Source organism: Dasypus novemcinctus, chromosome 12, assembly GCF_030445035.2.
Source record: "Dasypus novemcinctus isolate mDasNov1 chromosome 12, mDasNov1.1.hap2, whole genome shotgun sequence".
Lineage (NCBI taxonomy): Eukaryota > Metazoa > Chordata > Mammalia > Cingulata > Dasypodidae > Dasypus > Dasypus novemcinctus.
The window spans coordinates 79,411,712-79,434,428 of NC_080684.1; the positions used below are offsets into that span (position 1 = coordinate 79,411,712).

The window sequence follows — 22,717 nt, forward strand, 5'->3', positions numbered from 1 at the left end:
ACCAAGCCACACCTGCTGTACAGGCATATCTTTTTTATTGTTTAGTTTTGACATAATTTCATACGTACAGAAAAATTACCAGGTTACTTCAAAGTACACTTCATTCACATTCTCCAGTTGTTGACATTCTACTACATTTGCCTTATCTTTCTATGTATATAAATATAATTCTTTTTTAAAAAAAAAACTTTATTTTTAAAGAAGTTTTAGATTATGGAAATATATCAAAAATATAGTTGATTCCCATATACCCTATCCCCTCTCTGCTCACATTTTCCCCTTTCAGTAACATCTTACATTAGTGTGGTATATTTGTTGCAATTGATGAGCAAATATTGAAACATCGATACTAATCACAGTCTGTAGTTAACATTGTTGTTTACATTTTGCACCACAAAATTTTATAGGTTTTGACAAAATGTATAATGGCCTGTATCTGTCATTGCAATATCATGCAGAACAATTCTAATGCCTAAAAAAGCCCTGTGTTCCACCTGTTATTCCTTCCCCCTCCCCTCAAACCCTCTGGTAACCACTATCTTTATATGACTGTTACAAGTTCTTCCTTTATGACAATAATAAGTCTATTTAGGTCTGTGGATGCATTCCTCCTGTATGTTTATTCATTCCTCAATCTTTAGGATTTGGGGATGGGGATGCCTGCTCTGCTTCAGAGCTTAGATCTTATGGGGCAAATGGAAGGAACTGCTTTGCTTGCAGTTGTAGATACTCTTTGCTTTTTGGGATGGGTATTGTCCATCATTAGTTGTCCTGGGTGAGTCTGATGTACTGGAAAGGAGGTGTTGGCCACAACTCTACTGAGATTCAGGGCTCAACCAGCTTATGAACAGACCAAAGATTTAAGACTCTGGGTCATATATGTAACAGGTTCAAATAAAAAGGGTAGGAGAATCATATGGAGGGAAATTATAAATGAGTCTAACTCTGTTACATTGGGGAAATTGGTTTTCATATATTCCAAGGTAAGGCCTTCCAAAGGAATGCTGATTCATGGTGTTGTCTGTTCTGCCCATAGTGTCTGGATTTCTCTAGAGCCCTTGGGAACACCCCTATTTGAGGCTTTTTTACTGTGGCAGTTAGTGAGATCCACCTGAGACATGCATAAACATAACCTCTGGAATGACCTCCCAACTCACCTTGAAATCTCTTAGCCATAAAAGCTGAGGTAATACCCGATTACCACATGAACACATTCATATTCCATAGAGGCATGCTCCAGGTGTACCCTTCCCCACACATCCTCCCACCACCTGTACCCTGCACTAGTGACCCTCCCCTGCCGTAGCTGCCAGAAAATCACTCCCACAATTGTATTCTCAATCACAGTCCTCAACCTCCCAGAGTTCACCTGTTCCTTCCTCTAACCCTCCCCCCCCAGCTCTATGCATACCCCAACCCACCTCCTAAACTTGCTCACATTCACACTCCAGCATCTTTGACCCCACTCACATCACTGCACCACCATCACCCCCTTCCACTCTCATACCACACCCATCCACCTTATCATAGATTCTGCCCAGATTGAGCTTCACCTCACCACTCCTGGTAATCTTTCTTCCAGACTCTACCTCTGTGAGTCTGTTCAATATCCTTAGTTCATCCTTTAGTGACTTAGTACACTCAGCATGAGATCTTTGAGAGTTACCCATGTTGTCACATCTATCATTCCTTTTTATAGTTGAGTAATATTCCATTGTGTGTGTGTGTGTGTGTATAACATTTAGTTTATCCATTCATCTACTGATGGACACTTGGGTACATATTAAAGCCCCAGGTGAGACACAGAATTTGAGATGACTAATCAGCAAGTTTCATACAAATCTCCTAAATCAAATCAATGAGTTGAAAGACAATATGGCTAAAGAAATAAAGAACATCAAGACCACACTGGGTGAGCACAAAGAAGAATTTGAAACCTGAATAGAAAAGTAACAGAGCTTATGGGAATGAAAGACTTAGTAGGTAAGATTAAAAACATATTCAAGGTAAACAGCAGCAGGCACAAAATCATAGAAGAAAGACTAAATGATGTTGAAGATAGAAAGCTAAAATTAAAGAGAGAGAACAGAGAGATGAAAGAATGGAAAAAATTAAGCAGAACCTCAAGGAGTTGAATGATAACATGAAGCACAACAATATACATGTCATGGAGTTCCAGAAGGAGAAGGGAGGGGAAAGGGGGGAAGAAAGAGTATTTGAAGGAATAACAGCTGAAAATTGCCCAACTCTCCTGAAAAAATGAGTTTACATGTCCAGGAAGTACATTGTACTCCAATCAAAATAAATCAGAGTAGGCCTACTCCAAGACACATACTATTCAGAATGTCAAATGCTAATGATAAAGAGAAAATTCTGAAAGCAGCAAGGAAGAAGCAAACCATCATATACAAGGGACACCCAGTAAGATATAGTGAAGATTTCTCATCCAAAACCATGGAGGTGAGAAGACAGTGGTACAATATAATTAGGATACTGAAAGAGAAAAACTGCCAGCTGAGTTTTTTTTTTTTTTTTTTGAGAATTCTTTATCCCACAAATATGAAGGTAAATTTAAAACATTCACAAATAAACAGAAACTAAGTTTGTAAAAAGGAATCCAGCTCTGCAGGAAACACTGAAGGGAGCCCTACAGCCTAAAAGGAAAAGACAGGAGAGAGAGGCTTGGAGGAGAGTATGAAAGGGAAGACTATCAGAAAGAATGACCAAAAAGGTAAAATGTCAGACAAAAATAAGATATGACATATGAAAGCCGATGAACAAAATGGTGGAAGTAAATAACATGTTTGCAATAATATCATTGAATATGAATGGATTAAATTTCCCAGTCAAAGGATATAGGCTGACAGAATAGATTAAAAAAACATGAGCCATCTATATGCTGTCTACAAGGTACTCACCTAATATCCAGGGATACAAATCGGCAGAAAGTGAAACACTGGAATAAGATATCCCATGCAGGGAAGCGAATTTGGCTCAACTGATAGAGCATCCACCTACCGTATAGGTGGTCCAGGGTTCAAACCCAGGGCCTCCTGGCCTGTGTGGTGATCTGGCCCATGCACAGTTCCAATGCATGCAAGGAGTGCCCATGCCACACGGGGGTGTCCCACACATAGGGGAGCCTGATGCGCCCACCCCTCAAGGAGAGCCACCCCATGCAAAAAAAAATAGAGCCTGCCCAGGAGTGGCACCACACACATGGAGAGATGCCGCAGCAGGATGACACAACAAAAAGAGACACAGATTCCCAGTGCCACTGACAACAATGCAGGCGGACACAGAAGAACACACAGTGAATGGACACAGAGCAGACAAATGGGGGTGGGGGAGAAGGGGAGAGAAATAAATAAAAATCTAAAAAGATATCCCATGTAAACAGTAACCAAAAATGAACAGGGATAGCTATACTAATATTGTGCAAAACAGATTTTAAATGAAAAAAAAAAATTACAAGACACAAGGCTATTACATATATTAATAAAACGGACAGTGCACCAGGAAGGAATACCAGTCATAAATATCTATGCATGTAACCAGAGTGCCCCACAATACAAGAGGCAAATTCTGGAAAAACTGAAGGGAGAAATAAACATCTCTACAATACTAGTTCACATCAATAGAACAATGAGACAGGAGATCATCAGAGAAATCAAATCCAACAGCAGAGTAAAAGAATTATACACCACAATCATGTGGGATTTATTCCTGGTATGCAAAGGTGGTTCAACACAAGAAAATCAGTTCATGTAATACACTACATTAACAAATTGAAGGGGGGAAACCATATGATCATCTCGATTGATGCAGAAAAGGCATTTGACAAAATCCAGCATCCTTTCTTGATAAAAAACACTTCCTAAGACAGGAATAGAAGGACAGTTCTTCAATATGATGAAGGGCATATATGAAAACCCCACATGGGGAGCAGGTGTAGCTCAATGGTTTGAGCACCAGCTTCCCATGTATGAGGCCCCGGGTTCAATCCCCAGTATCCCCTTAAAAAACAACAAAAACACCAATACCCAACATCAAACTCTATGGGGAAAGGTTGAAAGCTTTTTCTCTAAGATCAGGAACAAAACAAGTATGCCCACTCTCACCACTGTTATTCAACATTTTGCAAAAAGTTATAGATAGAGCAATTAGATGAGAAAAAATAAATAAATAAAAGGTATCCAAATAGGAAAATAGGAAGAAAAAGCTCCCCATTCATGGATGGCATGATCCTATGTTTAGAAAATTCTGAAATATCTGTGACAATACTACTTGACCTAATAAACCAGCTCTGCTAAGTGGCATGATACAAGATCAACACGCAAAAATCAGTAATGTTTTTGTACACTAGTATTGAACAGTCTCAAGAGGAAATCAGGGAAATATTCCATCTACAGTAGCAACAAAGACTGTAAAACCTAGGAATCAATTTAACCAAAGATGTACAGGACCTGTACTCAGAAAACTAAAAAAAAACTGCCAAAAGAAATCAAAGAATACCTGAACAAATTAGAAGACATTCTTTGTTCATGGATTGGAAGACTAGATATCATAAAGATGTCAATCCTACCCAGACTGTTTTACAGATTTAATGCAATACCAATCAAAAGTCCAATAGCCTGCATTACAGAAATAGAAAAAGGCAATTACCAAATTGATTTGAAAGGAAAGGGGTACCCAAATAGCTTAAAAACATCCTAAAAAAAGAAGAGCAAATTTGGACTCTCGCTTCCTGATTTTGAAACATATTACAACATTAGAGTGGTCAAAATAGCTGGTATTAGCATAAAGAGAGACACATTGATTAGTGGAATAGAATTGAGAGTCCAGAAATAGACCCTCACCTCTACAACTAATTGGTTTTGACAAGGCTACCAAGTCCACTTTACTGAGACAAAACAGTTTCTTCAACAAATAGTGCCTGGAGAACTGGATATCCATAACCAAAAGAATGAAACAGGATATATATCTCACACCCTGTGGAAGAATCAACTCAAAATGGATCAAAGATCTAAATTAAAGCCAGAACCATAAAACTACTTGAAGATAATGTAGGGGAAACATCTTCAAGATCTTGTGGTATGTGGGGGTCTCTTAAACCTTACACCCAAAGCTTGAGCAATAAAAGAAAAAGATAAATATGACCTCCTCAAGATTAAACACTTTTGCACTTCAAAGGAATTTGTAAAAAGGATGAAAAGGCGGTCAACTCAATGGGATCAAATATTTGGAAATCACATCTCTGATAAGGTTTTAATATCCATGATATATAAAGAGATGCTACAACTCAACCATAAAAAAGACAAACTGATTTAAAAATGGGCAGAAGACTTGAATAGACATTTGTCCAAGGTAGAAATACAAATGGCAGAAAAACACGTGAAAAAATGTTCAACATCACAGCAATTAGGGAAAGGCAAATCAAAGCTACAATGAGATATCATTTTATACCTATTAGAATGGCCACTATTAAAAAGACAGATTACTGCGAGTGTTGGAGAGGATGTGGAGAGATAGGAATGCTTGTTCAGTGTCGGTGGGAATGTAGAATGCTACAGCCACTATGAAGGACTCTTGGACAGTTTCTAAGGCAGCTGAATATAGATTTGCCATGTGACCTTGCAAAACCACTACTAGGTACATACCCAGATGAACTGAGTGCAGTGACACAGACAGACATCTTCACACATAGTGGTATTATTCACAATTGCCTAAAGATGGAAACAATGCAGTTGTCCATCAACTGATGAATGGATAAACAAATTGTGTTGTTTATACGTGATGGAATATTATGCAGCTGTAAGAAGCATTTAATTCATGCAGTGAGGACAACATGAATGAACCTGGGGGACATTATGTTGAGTGAAGCAAGCCAGACACAAAAGGACTAATACTGTATTACTGAGCTATTATGAACTAAATATATTGTGTAAACTCATGTAGTTGAAAACTAGAACATAGGTCACCAGAAAATAGAATGAGGTTAAAGAATGGAAAACTGAGGGTTAACCTGTGCAGAATTGGTAAAAGTGTTGTTTCTAAAGATTTCTAAATCATGGGAAACGGACTTTGGCCCAGTGGTTAGGGCGTCCGTCTACTATATGGGAGGTCCGCGGTTCAAACCCCGGGCCTCGTTGACCCGTGTGGAGCTGGCCATGCGCAGTGCTGATGTGCGCAAGGAGTGCCGCGCCACGCAAGGGTGTCCCCCGCGTGGGGGAGACCCACGCCCAAGGAGTGCGCCCGTGAGGAGAGCCGCCCAGCGTGAAAAGAAAGTGTAGCCTGCTCAGGAATGGCGCCGCCCACACTTCCCGTGCCGCTGACGACAACAGAAGCGGACAAAGAAACAAGACACAGCAAATAGACACCAAGAACAGACAACCAGGGGAGGGGGGGAAATTAAATAAATAAATAAATCTAAAAAAAAAAAAAAAGATTTCTAAATCTTTGGAAATGAATGGAAATGGTGAAAACACATCTTAGTGTTTGTAACTAGCATGCTAATATATGGTATGATATTGGTTGAAAGACAAAGTCAAAGTTCCTATATATTACTAAAAGGAAAGTTAAAAAATGCAAAATGGGACTGTATAGCATAGTAAACCTCGTGAAATATGAACATGGGTAATATTGCATATATAAGACCGTGTTTCTTTGAAACTGAACAAATATACATTAATATTACAAGATGTTAATATCAGGCAAAAATGCAAACAAACTATGGACAGTTATGTATAGTAATATATTAATCCTCCATTAAGAGTGAAAATATACTAAGTGAAAGAAGCTAGGCAGAAGGTACTATATATTGTTTGACTGTATCTATACAAAATATAAATACAAATAAATTAGAAACAGAAGAGCAGTGGAAGAGTAGAGAGATTGAGAAGTAATTATTAATGGGTAGTGTTTTTTGTTTGGTTGTCTGGTTTTTAAAAAAAATTATTATTATTGGAGTAATGGAAACACTGTAATATAAATTGAAGTGATAAATGCACAACTATGTGATTATATCAAATACCATTGTACACTGTGGATGAATTATATGTTTTATTAATATGTATCAGTAAAATTGATTTGTTTAAAAAAATAGTGAGACCATTATTTGTCTTTTTCTGTCTGGGTCATTCCACTCAACACAATATCCTTAAGGTTTATCCATGTTGTCATATGCATCCTAATTTCATTTCTTCTTACAGCTGTATAGTATTCTTTTGTATGTATATACCAAATTTTGTTTATCCATTCATTAGTTAATGGACACTTGGGCTGGTTCCATATTTTAACAATTCTGAGTAATGCTGCTATGAACATCAGGGTGCAAATGTCAGTTGATATCCTTGCTTTCAGTTCTTCTGAATATATTGCTAGTAATGGGATTGCTGGATCATAGAGTAATTCTATATTCAGCATTCCTTCCTATTCAGTTTTTTGGAAGAGCTTGAGCAAGACTGGTATTAGGTCATCTTTGAATGATTGGCAGAATTCACCTGTGAAACCATCTGGCCCTAGGCTTTTCATTTTGAGAGGTTTTTGATGACTATATCAATCCCTTGTTTCAATCAAGTCATGATTGGTTTGTTGAGGTCTTCTATTTCTTCCTGGGTTAGTGTAGATTGTTTCTAGGAATTTGCCTATTTTGTTTATATTATATTGTCTGGTTTGTTGGTGTACAGTGGTTCATAGTATCATCTTTTGATCTCTCATATTTCTGTAGGTTCAGTAGTAATGTCACCCCTCTCATTTCTGATTTTATTTATATCTCCTTTTCTTTTTTTCTTTGTCAGTCTAGCTAAGTGCTTGTCAATTTCATTTACCTTTTTGGAGAACCAACTTTTGTTTGTGGTGGTTCTTTTGTTATTTTGTTCTCAATTTCATTTATTTCTGCTCTAATCTTTTTTTATTTCTTTCCTTTGACTTGGTTTGGGATTCATTTACTGTAGTCTTTTTCTAGTTTCTCCAACTGTGCAGTTAGGTCTTCAATTTTAGCTATTTCTTTTTTTTTAAATGAGGGTTTATTGTGGATTATAATTTTTCTTCTTAGGCACTGCCTTCACTGTATCTCCTAGGTTTTGATATATTGTGTTCTCGTTTTCGTCTCAAGATATTTACTAATATCGCTTTCCGTTTCTTCTTTGACCCACTGATTTTTTAAGTATTGTTTGATCTTTCTATATTTATGAGTTTTCCCTCTTCCTTCTGTTACTGACTTCAAGCTTCATTCCATTATGTTCAAAGTGCTTTCTATAATTTTAATCTTTTTAAATTTGAGACCTACCTTGTAACCCAGCATGTGGTCTCCTTGAAAGGGATCCATGAGCACTTGAAAAGAATGTATATCCTGCTCTTTTGGGGTGTAATGCTGTATCAATGCCTGTTAGGTCTAGTTTGTTTATCATATTATTCAAGCTTTCTGTTTCCTTATTTATTCTCTGTCCAGATGTTCTGTCCAATGCTGAGAGTGGTGTAAGGAAGTCTCCAACTATTATTCTAGAGACTTTATTTCTCCCTTCAGTTTTGCCAGTGTGTCTCATGTGTTTTGTTTTTGTTTTGTTTTGTTTTGTTTTTTTCTCATGTATTTTGGGCACCCAAATGAGGTGCATAAATACTTATGATTGTTATTTCTTCTTGGCAAACTGCCCCTTTTATTAATATGTCATGATCTTCATCTCTTCTAACAGTTTTACATTTAAAATCTATTTTGTCTGATATTAGTATTGCTACTCATTTTTTTGTTTGTTTGGGGTTTTTTTTTTTTTGCTATTTATGTGGAATATCTTTTTCCAACCTTTAACTTTCATCCTGATTGTGTCCTTGCATCTAAGGTGAGTATCTTGTAGATAGCATATAGATGGCTCATATATGTTTATCCATTCTTTTAGTCTTTGTCTTTTGATTGGGGAGTTTAACCTGTTAATGTTCAATGTTATTACTGTAACGGCATTACTTACTTTGTCCATTTTATCCTTTGACTTGCCATTTCATATCTTACTATTGTCTTTTTGCCCTTTAATTTATCCTTACTAATATTCTTCATTTCTGCACTCTTCTCTCCAAGTCTTTCACCCTGTGTTTTCCTTTCAGGCTGCAGAACTCCCATTAGTATCTCTTATAAATCCACTCTTTTGGTAACAGTCTTCAGTTTTTGTTTGTCTCTAAAAACTTTTAAACTCACCCTTATATTTGAAGGGCTGTTTTTCTGGATAAAGAATTCTTGGCTAGCAGTTTTTTTCTTTCAGAACTTTAAATATATCACACTACTACCTTCTCACCTGCATGGGTTCTGATGAGAGATTGGCACTTAGTCATATTGAGCTTGACTTGTATTTGATGCATTGCTTTTCTCTTGCTATTTTCAGAATCCTCTCTTTATCACTGGCGTTTGGCATTCTGAATAATAGATGTCTCAGAGTAGGTCTCTTCAGATTTATTGTTTGCAGTGTGTTGTCCTTGAATATTTATATATTAATATTTATGTCTTTCATAAGGATTGGGAAGTTTTTGGTCATTATTTCCTCAAATACTCATTCTGCCCCTTTTCCATCCTCTTTTTCCGGGATACCTAATACACATATGGTCATGTATTTTGCAGTTACCTGAGACCCTGTTACACTTTTTCCATTCTTTTCTCTTTCTGTTCTGTCTTTTCAAGTTCATCAGATGCTCTGTCCTCCAACTCACTTATTCTGTCCTCAACCAGTTCAAATCTGCTGTTATATGCCTCTCAACATATTTTTAATCACATCCATTGTCTTTCATTCACTTAATTCTGATGCTTTTGGTTGCAGGCTTTCAGATTGTTCTTTATGCTCACCCAGTATTGTTGTCATATACTTTATCTCTTTTTGGAGGTTTTTGTGAACATCATTGATTAGTTGTCTTAAATCCTATGTCTCATCAAGATTTTTTTATATGATCTGTTAGCTGGGCCATTATCTTCCTGTTTCTCAGTATCACTTGTAATTTTTTGCTGATGTCTAAGCATCTGATTATGTTGGTGAATTTACTCTTACAGTCAGTTTCTCTCTCTTGCCTAGTGGTTTTGTTTCATGGCTCTTCTTTGATTTTTGGTTCAGCTTATTCTAAATCTATAATATTGCCCACTTTGTTATCAAAACAGAGCCTGAAATCCACTAATGGTGTGAAGACCAGATCAAGGGGGCCTGGGACATGAGAAACTCCAAAAGGCATTTTTATGTCTTGCAGTTTCCTGTCATGCCAGCAGATTTTGCTCCTCTGAGGTGTCTCTTTCAACCTCTACTCGCTGGTGATTCTGGTCTGGACAGAGCTGAGATTCAAAATGGGCCAAACTCACCAAATAGAAACCACTCTCTGCCTTCCGGTACACTCTCCTTCCACCCAGGGAGGAAGAGATCCAGTCCCCTCTCAAATAGCCACAGCGTTCCATGGGTTTTACCTAGGCTGTTCCCTTGAGGGTAGGGAGTCCCCCTTCTTCAATTTTTTTTAACAATTTATCTTTCATTACTCTTGAAAGGTAAAAATCTAGAAGCTTAAGCCATACTTACTTTTTTTATGTTAAGAAAAGGTAGAGAGCTGGATATGAGGCTAAAGTAAAGTGTAAGATTGAACTTTTATTTCTTGTGAGTAAGAGTGGTGGCTTGTCTTGAGACTGTTCCTATGCTGTTTATTCAAAAATACGATTAAGACTAAAAGAAAAAAAAAATTTATTCAGCACATATTTTCTAGAATACCTGTTGTGTGACATATACTTTGGTGAGGCAAAGAGGGAGAAGAAACCCAGGACCTCGCCTTCAAAACTTTAACTTTAAATAAAGAGTAATACTTAAGTCTACTGATGTTAATGTTATTAACTTTAATGTCCTTTTTTTTTTTTTTTTAGAAATTAAAAATTATAGCCAGAATAAGTTGGACTATAAAATTGGCAAAGTATTAGTACCAAGAATATTTATTAGACCTGCACTCATTTCTGTGTGGCCTCTTTCTTATCTTTATCCTATCCCTCCTTTTTTTAAGGCAAGCCTGAAATAGCATGTGAAAACCCACATTGTACTGCAGTACCTTTAACTCAGCCTGCTCTACATATTGCAGACAAAGATCCAATCCCTGAAGAGCAAGTAAGTGTTAAATTACTTTCTTTTCTGAAGCAGAGTTTCACATAGAAAACTTACTTACCTTTATCTTTAAACAAATGTGGATAATATTTTCATAAACTAAATTGTCAAATTTATGTTTCTAATGGGTTTCAAAATTACAACATAATGTACTGAATTTACTATGTCAAATCATTAGTTTTTAGTGCCTTGAATTTAAATCCATTTGAGTCCACCAGCAGATTTTCTTATCTATATCTAATTGTCTGCTTCATAGAGACCCTTAAAAATGATTAAACACATAAGACAAAAATTAGTGCATTGACAAAGGTGTCTTCCAGGATGCTGGAAATGGTTTATATTTAGGTTGGTGCAAAAGTAATTGCAGGAAAGTGGACATGGCTCAATGGATAGAGTGTCCACCTACCACATGGGAGGTCTGTGGGTCAAACCCTGGGCCTCCTTGACCCATGTGAAGCTGGCCCACGCGCAGTACTGATGTGCACAAGGAGTGCCATGCCACACAGGTGTGTCCCCTGCGTAGGGGAGCCCCACACGCAAGGAGTGTGCCCCGTAAGGAAAGCCACCCAGCACAAAAGAAAGTCCAGGCTGCCCAGGAGTGGCGCTGCACACACAGAGAGCTTACGCAGCAAGATGACACAACCAGGGGAGACACAGATTCTGGGTGCTGCTGACAAGAATAGAAGCAGACACAGAAGAACACACAGCGAATGGACAGAGAGAGCAGACAACTGGGGGTGCGGGTGGGGGGGATGGGGAGAGAAATAAATAAAAATAAATCTTAAAAAAAAAAGAAAAGTGGAAAACGGACTTTGGCCCAGTGGTTAGGGCGTCCGTCTACCACATGGGAGGCCCGCGGTTCAAGCCCCGGGCCTCCTTGACCCGTGTGGAGCTGGCCCATGCGCAGTGCTGATGCGCGCAAGGAGTGCCGTGCCACACAGGGGTGTCCCCCGCGTAGGGGAGCCCCACGCGCAAGGAGTGCACCCCAATAAGGAGAGCCACCCAGCGCGAAGGAGGGAGCAGCCTGCCAAGGAATGGCGCCGCCCACACTTCCCGTGCTGCTGACGACAACAGAAGCAGACAAAGAAACAAGACGCAGCAAAAAGACACAGAAAACAGACAACCAGGGGAGGGGAGGGGAATTAAATAAATAAAAATAAATCTTTAAAAAAAAAAAAAAGAAAAGTAATTGCAGTTTTGAATTGTTGAAATTTGCTTTTGGCATACATTCTTAAACAAATGTGGCTATATTAAACATAACTTTAATGTGCATTCCTCACTTTGTTTTTTTGCTAATGACTTATTACTTGCTATTTATTTTATATGTATTTTAGACTAGGGAAATGATGTGAGACAAAAAGCAAATTTGAGTGATTTTTTTTATTTGAGTTCAAAATGGGTCGTAAAGCAGCGGAGACAACTCACAACACCAACAACACATTTGGCCCAGGAACTGCTAACGAATGTACAGTGCAGTGGTGGTTCAAGAAGTTTTGCAGAGGAGACAAGAGCCTTAAAGATGAGGAGTGTAGTGGCCAGCCATCAGAAGTTGACAACGACCATTTGAGGGCAATCATCGAAGCTGATCCTCTTACACTATGCAAGGTTGCCAAAGAACTCAGCGTTGCTCCTTCTACAGTCATTGGGCATTTGAAGCAAATTGAAAAGGTGAAAAAGCTCAATAAGTGGTTACCTCATGAGCTGACTGAAAATCAAAAAAATCATCGTTTTGAAGTGTCTTCTTCTCTTATTTTTTGCAACAACAATGAACCATTTCTCGATAATATTGTGACATGCAATGAAAAGTGGATTTTATATGACAACTGACAACAACCAGCTCAGTGGTTGGACTGAGAAGAAGCTCCAAAGCACTTCCTAAAGCCAAACTTGCACCAGAAAAAGATCATGGTCACTGTTCTGTGGTCTGCTGCCAGTTTGATCCACTACAGCTTTCTGAATCCCAGCAAAATCATTACATCAGAAAACTATGCCTAGCAAATCAATGAGGTGTACCAAAAACTGGAACGCCTGCAGCCAGCATTAGCCAACAGAAAGGGCCCAATTCTTCTCCATAACAATGCCCAACCACATGTCGCACAAAGAATACTTCAAAAGTTGAATGAATTGGGCTACGAAGTTTTGCCTCATCCACCATATTTTTCTGACCTCTTGCCAACCAACTGCCACTTCTTCAAGCATCCCAACACTTTTTGCAGGCAAAATGCTTCCACAACCAGCAGGATGCAGAAAATGCTTTGCAAGAGTTTGTCAAATCCTGAAACATGGATTTTTATTCTACAGGAATAAGCAAACTTATTTCTCATTGGCAAAAATGTGTTGATTGTAATGGTTCCTATTTTGATGAATAAAGATGTGTTTGAGCCTAGTTATAATGATTTAAAATTCATGGTCTGAAACTGCAGTTCCTTTTGTACCAGCCTAATATCTTGGTTAATCTTAGCTGATTAGATGAGACTTCTCACATTGCTCGTTGCAATCAACTGACTAATAATTTGAATCCACTAAATATCCTTACAATAACAATCAGACCATTGCTTGCTTGACCAAACAACTGGGCATTGTAAGTTAGCCAAGTTGATATATGAACTTAACCATCACAGTATATTATATATTTTAAATGATTGCATTGAATATTGACAGGATTTCTTTTTGTCATCCTAAAGAAAGTTTCTAGACCATATTATCTAGTCAAGATTCTTAATTGCAAATTCTTTAGTTAATTAAACAAAAAGTTTATTACAAAATATTAGATAACTTACAAAGTATTTCAGAGGTCCAGAGAACCAAGCTTGAACCAGGTTGGGATAAACAGCCAAAATCATTCAAAAGAACCATTCCAGTGGAGAAATACTGTTAAGTCACTGAGTGCAGAAATCCATAGAATAGTAAAAACTACCCTTAGAACATTTACCTCTGGAAATTTGATTTGCCACTATCCTTGCCATTGGGTTTCTCTGGCTGCCTGTTTATTTTATCGCAAGCTTCGGAATCTGGGATGATGCAGTTACGTCTTATTAGAGTAGTCCACGTCATCTGCTTGAGCCTTAACTCTATGGGGTGGAACCTATGTTTTGCTAAGTAAGCATAAGATGAAGTGTTCCCCAAACGTAGGAAGAGTTTTCAAACTTCCTGGGAAATCAGAAAAAAACACAAATGTCTACCACAAGAAGGGTAGAATACCTGACCATATCCCCAAACCACCACCCCCTGTAATTTTGATTGGTTTTGATAGCTAGTTACTGTAAACTTGACTGGGTCTATTGTATGGTATCAGAGTAAGAAAAAACAATTGAAGTTGTTTAAGTTTCTTATCTACAAATCTTTATAGATATCAACTGTTAAGTTTTTTAAGATTTTGATTTATCTGTATGTATATATGTTTCCTTTTTTTGCCCAACTGCTTTAATTACCTATGCCAAGAGAAAGTTCTCATTGTTTCAAATTGGTTAAGTGCTAATAAATGAATGCTAATATAAAATATTCTGTTTGAAGTAAAGTACTTTTTCTTTTATTCATTTTCAGGAATTAGAAGCTTATGTAGATGATATAGATCTTGACAATGATTTCAGACAGGATGATTTTTATTACTTGTCTCAAGAAGATAAAGAGAGACAGAAGCAAGAGCAGGAAGAATCCAAGAGAGTACTCCAGGAATTAAAATCTGTACTGGGATTTAAAGCATCAGAGGCAGAAAGACAGAAGTGGAAGCAACTTCTATTTAGTGATCATGGTAAGCACTAACTTCAGAGTAAATCTAGACTCAAAATCAGTGTGATCAATAAAGGAGTAGGTATATAATCAGCTTGGTAATATGAAAACACATTTTTTCATCAACTATATCATTTTTTACCAGATTTCTTTTGGAATGGGCAGTGAGTTGAAATAATTTGTATAGAATTTTAAATGAAATAACTATTTTCAAGTGTAGTGAATTTGAAATTCTAAACTGTTTTCCTTATATTAAGACATAATAAATACCTCAGTGAAACAGAAATTTAATAACCTTATATTCACTGTTGAAAATAAAATGAATTAAGATGTAGGCCAGTTAGCTACAGTATTAAGATTACCTAAGTGATTTGAACACCTCAGTAAATAGAGGGGAGGTGCTTCATTGCACACTATCTCCATACTCTGATTTGAATAGTATTCACAAAATTTAGCCTTAGGGTCCTTCTTCATGTTTCTCACTCTTTTTTAGGGGAGTCAGACTTATTTGAAGGAGAGAGAAAGGACATGCAGAGAAGCTTGATATTTGACTATAACAATCTAGCTTATTCCTACCTGCAGAATTCATTCTTAGGGATTTTAAAGAAGGTAGAATGGGACTTCTCTTCCCATGTTAGAGTATGGGGGCTTCAAAATCTCTGTCTTTCTTCCTTTTCTTTTTCCCCTAGAAGTAAATAGATTACCTCTACTTCTGGAGAGTTCTTCAGGATTCTCTTATCTTCTTAGGATCCCTGCCATTCTTTCTTCTCTAGATCTTCATTTCTTGATTTTTATCTCTTTCTTCCCATTGGCCCCCTTCTAGCCTAGATCCTCATTAGATTATGCTCATATTTTATAAGTTTCCTAGTTGGCTTCCATTTTCATTACCCTTTTCTTCTACATTATTTTGCAAGCTCCTTCCAGATCTTCTCAAATATCACATTGATAATGGCACTTTCTATCTTAAAAACCTACAGTTATTCTCTCTTTCTTATTATAGGAAATCTAAACTCTCTTTCTGGTTTCAAGCCTTTCTATTTTATGAGTCCATCATATCCAGTTATATTTCCCACTATTTCTAATATAGATATCTTCTTCCAGTTGTGTTTATCTAATTAGACTTGCTGTTTTTATTCACGGAAAAAAAATCATGCCGTTTCCTTTACTGAAAATTCTATCTTCACTACCAAGCTGTCCTACCAGTCTCTCCTTCTCTATGAATCCTCCTCTGACTGTTCCAGCCTTGCCTCTTGTCCTACCAGCACAGACCCTCTCGTCAGATTAGCACTGTAGTAACATGAAAAATATTCTTGAGTAGCAAAGCATAAATCAGGGAAGGGAAATGATTAGGAACGTCCCAGAAACAGCAATGAAGCTAGAGTTACTGACACCTTCTCGGTGATATATTGGACCTATATAAATCAGAGATTACAGGTACTGTGTTTCAGTTAGGCATTACTGTTTTCTATGTTGTTTTTTTACCTCTGTAACTAAATTACAGTCTCCTTAAATAAGAGCTTTATTACTCCCCCATAGCAATTTTTTCATTGAACAAATAGTTCTTGAGTAACAATAATATGCCAGGCACATAGATCAAGAGACAAAAATCTCTATACTCTCCTGGAGGCTTCTTTCTAGCACAATGTTAACACATTATACATAATTATATCCCTCCAGTTATTAGCAATAATCATGTATATAAAATAACTTATAATATATGTTGCATTTTTTAAAGACTAGCAGATTTATGGACTAAAAATATACATGAAGACTGTAAATAACATTGTATCCATTTTTTAAAAAATATTTTCTTCTTATAGCTTTAAAATTATCCTATTGACATAGGCAAAGATATAATAGTGAGAAAAATATGTCTTTTTCAGGTATATGCTTTTGATGCAGTTTACATTTGAAAGGGTAATTAATGCTGATTTATTTAGTTTGTAAAAATAAGTCAAAAGCTGCTAATGCCATGCTTTTCCCATGCAAAGTTTCAGTACATCTTCCAGAGTTATTTTCATCTCTGCCTACAGGGGTAAAGTCGGAATGGAATTAGAAAGGGAAATTCTACACTGGAACCTGCTGTTGCCATTTTGTGTTGTTGCTGCTGCTTCTCTAGTGGAGTTACTGCAGCTTAGGGATCTGTTTCTTGGAAATGGACACGTTTTACAAAAATATTTTTTAAATAAACGCCAGATCTTCAAGAAGCACTTTTTTTCCTTCCGTCATGCTTCATAATAATTGTTTTGTACTAACCCCTCATACTGAGAGGAGAGACTGCCTAGCAAGCAACCCACTGCCTACTAACATCAAGAGGGGCTAAATAAAACTTCATTTTCCTTGCAAGGACAACTTCTGCCGTATGGAAATATATTACTATATTTATGTGTTATGCTTTGTACAGTAGTTGATCTTGAATGCAGATTTTATTTCATTTGTATTTTACTGTGGAATTACCAAGTATGTAGAAGTTATGGCTTTACTTTCATTAAGGTCTTATTAGGTGGTTGGCAAGTAAGTTGAAATGTATTTTGCATTTCCCCATGCTGTTTTAACTTTATAAATATATATATGTCGATGATATCAATATTATTTGCATTACTTTATGCCTTTTATCTGCCATATTATGCACGGAAACCATGCTGCTTTTTCTTTAATGCCGTGGTTCTCAAACTTTAGTGTGCATCAGAATCACCTGAAAGCTTGTTTGAGACAGCTGATCCCCCATCCCCATTCTACCTCCCAGAGTTTACAATTCAGTAGGTCTGGGGCAGGGCTTGAGATTTTGCATTTCTAACAAATTCCCAGATGACACTGCTGGTTGATCACATTTTGAAAACCTCTGCTTTGATATTTTGAATAAGATAACACATGATAGTTTTAGAAATCTTCATTAAATCCCTATCTCATTTCAATTCTTGGGCATTTTATCCTTTGTAAAGTTCCCAAGTTTTATAAATTTACATTGATTTTACTAGAAATTTTTATTTAGCATTTATTTATTTCTTATGTTATTGTTTTTGTTTTTGTTTTTAAGGAAAATACTGGAAATTTAAATTAGAAGTTTGTCCTTGCTGGGTCCTTAGTTATTATTTTTCTTTTTTTTTTTTTCTTTGAAGCTGTGTTGAAATCACTGTCTGCTGTAGACCCAGTGGAACCCATAAATAATTCAGAACCATCTATGAATTCAGATATGGGGAAAGTTGGTAAAAATGATACTGAAGAGGAAAACAGTAAACTCTCCACAACTGATGGTGAAATAAGTAGGACTGAGTATTTATGTGAAAACCCTCTAGAGGGTAAAAATAAAGACGATTCTGCAAATGAAGTCTTCCTCCAAAGAGCTGAAGAAAGAGTGTATTACCAACGTGAAAGTCAAGACGAATCTCAGCAGACAGATGTAGGTGGGCTGACCGCTGCCCAGCCAGCTCCCAGAGACTCATTACAGCACTCCATTAAACAGAGGCTGGCACGGCTACAGCTGTCACCAGATTTTACCTTCACAGCCGGCCTCGCTGCAGAAGTGGCTGCTAGATCCTTCTCATTTACCACCATGCAGGAACAGACTTTTGGTGATGAAGAGGAGGAAAAAGAGCAAATAATACAAGAAAATAAAAATGGAGTAGAAGAAAAATAAGAACCAAGATTCACATGTTTTAACTTCTTCCATTTATGAAAGTGTTTTAGCATCAAAACTAGATATTCCACTGGAAAGGGAAAATGAGTGTAAGTTTACATATACAGCTAAGATACAAATTTGTAGAAAGAACCTTGGTTTGAACAACTGATCTAAAAATAGTAGTTACCTATAAATGGTAGATCTTTTAGGAAAATAAGGGGAAAGGTAAGCGTTCTCTTGTAGAATCTACTGTTTTATTTGTTGCACAAATGCCCAATCTTGGAATTTATTAAGTACTTTTAGTAAGAAATGATTTTATCATTTCTTGCCTAAATTTGCTAGCAAAAGGTGACTGGGATAATTTTGTTGCTAGAACATTTAACAATTACTATGACTCCTTTTTACTGTATTCTTGCAGTTAATAACTGCAGCTATTATATATTAATAATAAGTTGTTTGTATGTTTTGTTTTATACCAGTCATAAAACAAAGATACAGGTTCTGAATAAAAAAATTTCAATTCATACAATCGATGTGTGCTGAGGTTTGCAACTAAAAAATAGTTTCAAGCGTACTTGGATTATGAACATGTTTCTTTTATGTTTCCTTGTACATATTTGTGTTCATTAGGTAATTTTAAAATGTCCTAGTGATCTTTAAAAGAAAAATCACCCTTTGAACTTTTTGTGTTTCACTTACTACTTAAGTTCTGCTTGTGACTAAGAGATGGTATCAAAGTAGAATCCCTCTGGCTCAAGGCCCTCCCTATCCCCAACTTTATAAAAAGTTCATTTTCTCAATTTGTCTAGAGAGAATCTGGTGCCATTAACACTAGGAGATTATAGTGCTGATGAATTCTAGCCTGAAGTCATACCCTTTCTACCTTAAAGAGATTTCAGGAAACATCTGACAGGTTTCTAGAAAGATCCTGGTCTCCTTAATACTTCATTTACAAATTACTTCTTAAAAGAGGTTGCTTTCCATATTGTCCAGCCTTAACTGTTTATGTGTTGTGATTGCATTTTCAAAGAGTTATATTTTTAGGAGAATACTGTTTTTAAACCTGTAAAGCCCATGTACTGATACAATTAATATACATTGTTTGGGGGCAAAGTTATAATAGCTCAATTTATGCTGCTGTCCCAGAAAGGGAATTTCTTGATGATTCTGAATTATCTGTAGACTTCTTCAAGACATATTTAAAGCCCTGAATTTAGCACTTTTAATGATTAAACTTACTTTTACTGTTTAGAATGACCGAAGAGGATTTTTCCCCCAATAATCTAAAGAAATTTCTCTTTTACCTGAGGAAAAACTTAGTTCTCCTTTATGTGAATAGTAGGGCTCCTTTGTACTATAAGTAATTTTGCCTGTTGCCAAAATTCTGGGATTTATCCATTGTTAAGCTCTTATTTAAATTATATATTTGTTTACTGACTCCTTTTTCCTTGGATTTAGAAGAAGCATTTATGGAAAATCTTTGTTATCTTTCTCTTAAGAGTAATAATTTTTAATTCTCTTATTATCTTTTCTTTTTATTATACCAGATTTCATGGGGTTTGTAAAAAATTCATAATTTATAGCAGTTTTATTCAATATGCTGAGTTAATACTTTTTAATTTTGAAAGACTAAGAAATTTTAATCAGGAATTCCAAGTCTTCTAGTTTTATTCACTATTGGGTACTTAATTCCATGAAAATCTACTTGTTGAAATCATGATATAAGGATCTTAAAATTGTAAATTGCTTGTTCATTTTTGTGTGTAGTTTTCAAGATTTATTGCATCTTTCAAAATATTCCCATGAGAAAAGATTATCTTCCCTGAGATATTCCTTAACTAGTGTCCTCTCATAAGAGCCTTAATCAATGTTTCTCACTTGTTCAGTGGGGCATCTGCATCAGAATAACCTGAGAGGCTTATTTTTAAAATGCCATCTTCCTGTGATTCTTAGTACTTGTGGAAGAATTCCTATGTGATGTTATGCAGAGGAAAATCTAAGAATCTTTGTCTAGGACTTTGTTCTTCTTGCCATAAATACCTTAGAAAGTATAAATAATTAGGCCAATGTAATATAAGTGTTCTTTACTAAGAATATTTTTTTGTTTTCTTTGTCAGGCTTTTGACTAGTTTTAATAGTTGTCACCTTATATCTAGAAAAGCCCTATGGGGGTACGGGTACATTTTGTGGGGGAAATTTATAATTCTGCTTTCTAAATTTTACAATATTATTTTGACAGGATAATTCATGAACATTCCCATAGTTTGTTTTACTATGACAAACCTAGTACTTAACCTCAAAATACATGTAAGAGTATAAGAGGCTATTTGGGTTATCCTTTGTCCACAGTTAGGAAAGTCATGGAAACAAATGATCTGGTGACAGTAAGCATGCCTAAAACCTTTTTTCTGTTTTCATAAAACATTGCACATCTGACATATGTAGAGCCAGATTGTTGCTGGTCTTTTGATTGTGATCCTCTGATTATTTTCCCAAGCTGTCTATTATTTGACTTTATAAGTTATGACCTCTTTAAAACAAATTATACTTACAATATCCAAATATATTTCATTAGGAACTGACCATTGGCTCAAGTTCGATTTTTTAAAATTATTGGAGACAAGCAAGTTGTGAGAAACACATTTAAAGCAGATTACTAAGGAAATTTAAGAATATGGTTTAAGACTTTCATACAGAAGGAAGAGGCCTAAGTTTAAATCCCAGAGCCTTTACTTAAAAGCCATGAGTACAGCTGACCTAAAATATTGGGGGGAGGGATTTATCCAGCAAACCCCATATTATTTGAATTATTAAATATGATTATGGTTTTTTACTTATAAGAAGTATTTGAAAAGGAAATAAGTCAGGAGACTGAAAAATGAGATCTGGTTATATGTTGTTAAAATAGATATAAATATTAAAAGCTTAATTTTCTTAAAATGAATACTACACATAAATTTTTAATGTTAAAGGATGAGAAGAATTGAGTTCTGATACATTTCATAAAATTATAGGTCATTGGAGTGTTAATCAGAAGGTACCCTAGAGGTGAATTCACTCTGTGACCCTCTTTACTTACACACCACCAAAAATGTTAAATACAAAATATTTTGACACATTATTAGAAATCATGTGAAAAAGGTTCTTTTGATATGGTTTAATCATAGTACATTGTTTCTCTATGTTGGCTAAAAAAAGAAAGCAAGAACTAAATACCATAAGATGTGTAACTGAAATAGGTATCATTTCATGAATAACAACCAGACAAGGCATACAGATTAACTTGCTCTTCCAATTTCTATTTTTTTAAAACAAATGTGCTGTTCACACTTATATTAGAAAATGAAGCTGCAAATATTTTAGAGAAAATATGGAAAAAAATACCCAAAGTATAGTTGCAATTCATATCTGTCATTATCAAGCAATTAACTTGCATAAATTAATTTTTCAGGTAACAGAAGTAAATCCACTTAATCTAAAATATATTTTCTACTCCACTTTTTCTAGAATATATTGAATATAATTTAATATTTTCTTTGTCATTATTAAAAACATCAGTTCTTTTAGTGATGTGATAAAGTCATCCTGAGGGGCAACTGAGGGATATAATGTCATATGCCCCTTTAATACATGACCCCACATTGCTATGCTTTTGAGTTGTCTGTTTTTCACAGTTTCTCTATCTTCTCTTATAATCAGCTGTCTCTTTTTACTGCTGTCTTGTGTGCTTGACTCCTGCAATAGGCCTCTAATTTGCTGCTTCTAATCTGCTGTGGACTGAGAAACCAGATTGCCAAGCTTGCTAGAATTGTATCTAAAATAAGAGTAAGTAGTCTCAGAGAGGGCTGGGGGCCTTTTCTGTCAGTAAAGTGCATGGACCTTGTGACACCTGTATGTCTGCTTTAGCATACTTCTGTTTGCTTCTTAGTTCTTTACTAAGAACTTTCTAAAATACTTGGTTGAATATGTGATCACCATATATTTGAAGTGTTACTTCAATTTGTATATATTTATCTTTCTAGGACACTTCATTAATGAGTTCAGCCTTTAAAAGAAAAATTATCCTTTTATAAATCACTGTGTATATTTCAGGAAAATGTTAAATATTTTGATCCTGTTTAATTGTTAATATTATGGTACACAGTCTTAAAACTACAGCACTGTAAACTTTTCATTAAGATTTATATCCTAGAACTATTGGTTTGAGATTAAACATGCATGGCTAATTTAGTATGACTGGATAATGTAATATTTGGGGAATAAG

General features: G+C 35.9%; 1 protein-coding gene across 18 annotated transcripts in view; it reads left to right on the forward strand.

Annotated features, from left to right (window-relative positions):
• VEZT (vezatin, adherens junctions transmembrane protein) overlaps positions 1–18,982 on the forward strand; it is a 77,803-nt gene extending 58,821 nt beyond the window's left edge. For 9 of the 18 annotated variants that reach the window (XM_004465751.4, XM_004465752.4, XM_058308550.2 and 6 more), the window contains 3 exons: positions 11,008–11,108; positions 14,649–14,856; positions 17,954–18,982. In XM_004465751.4, coding sequence (XP_004465808.1) covers positions 11,008–11,108; positions 14,649–14,856; positions 17,954–18,471 — 827 coding nt within the window. In that variant the 3' untranslated portion in view covers positions 18,472–18,982. Of the gene's footprint in view, positions 1–11,007; positions 11,109–14,648; positions 14,857–16,867 lie in introns of all 18 variants that reach the window. The other 9 variants (XM_058308553.1, XM_023590939.2, XM_058308554.2 and 6 more) reach the window with 2 other exon arrangements.
• Positions 18,983–22,717: the final 3,735 nt, after the last annotated feature.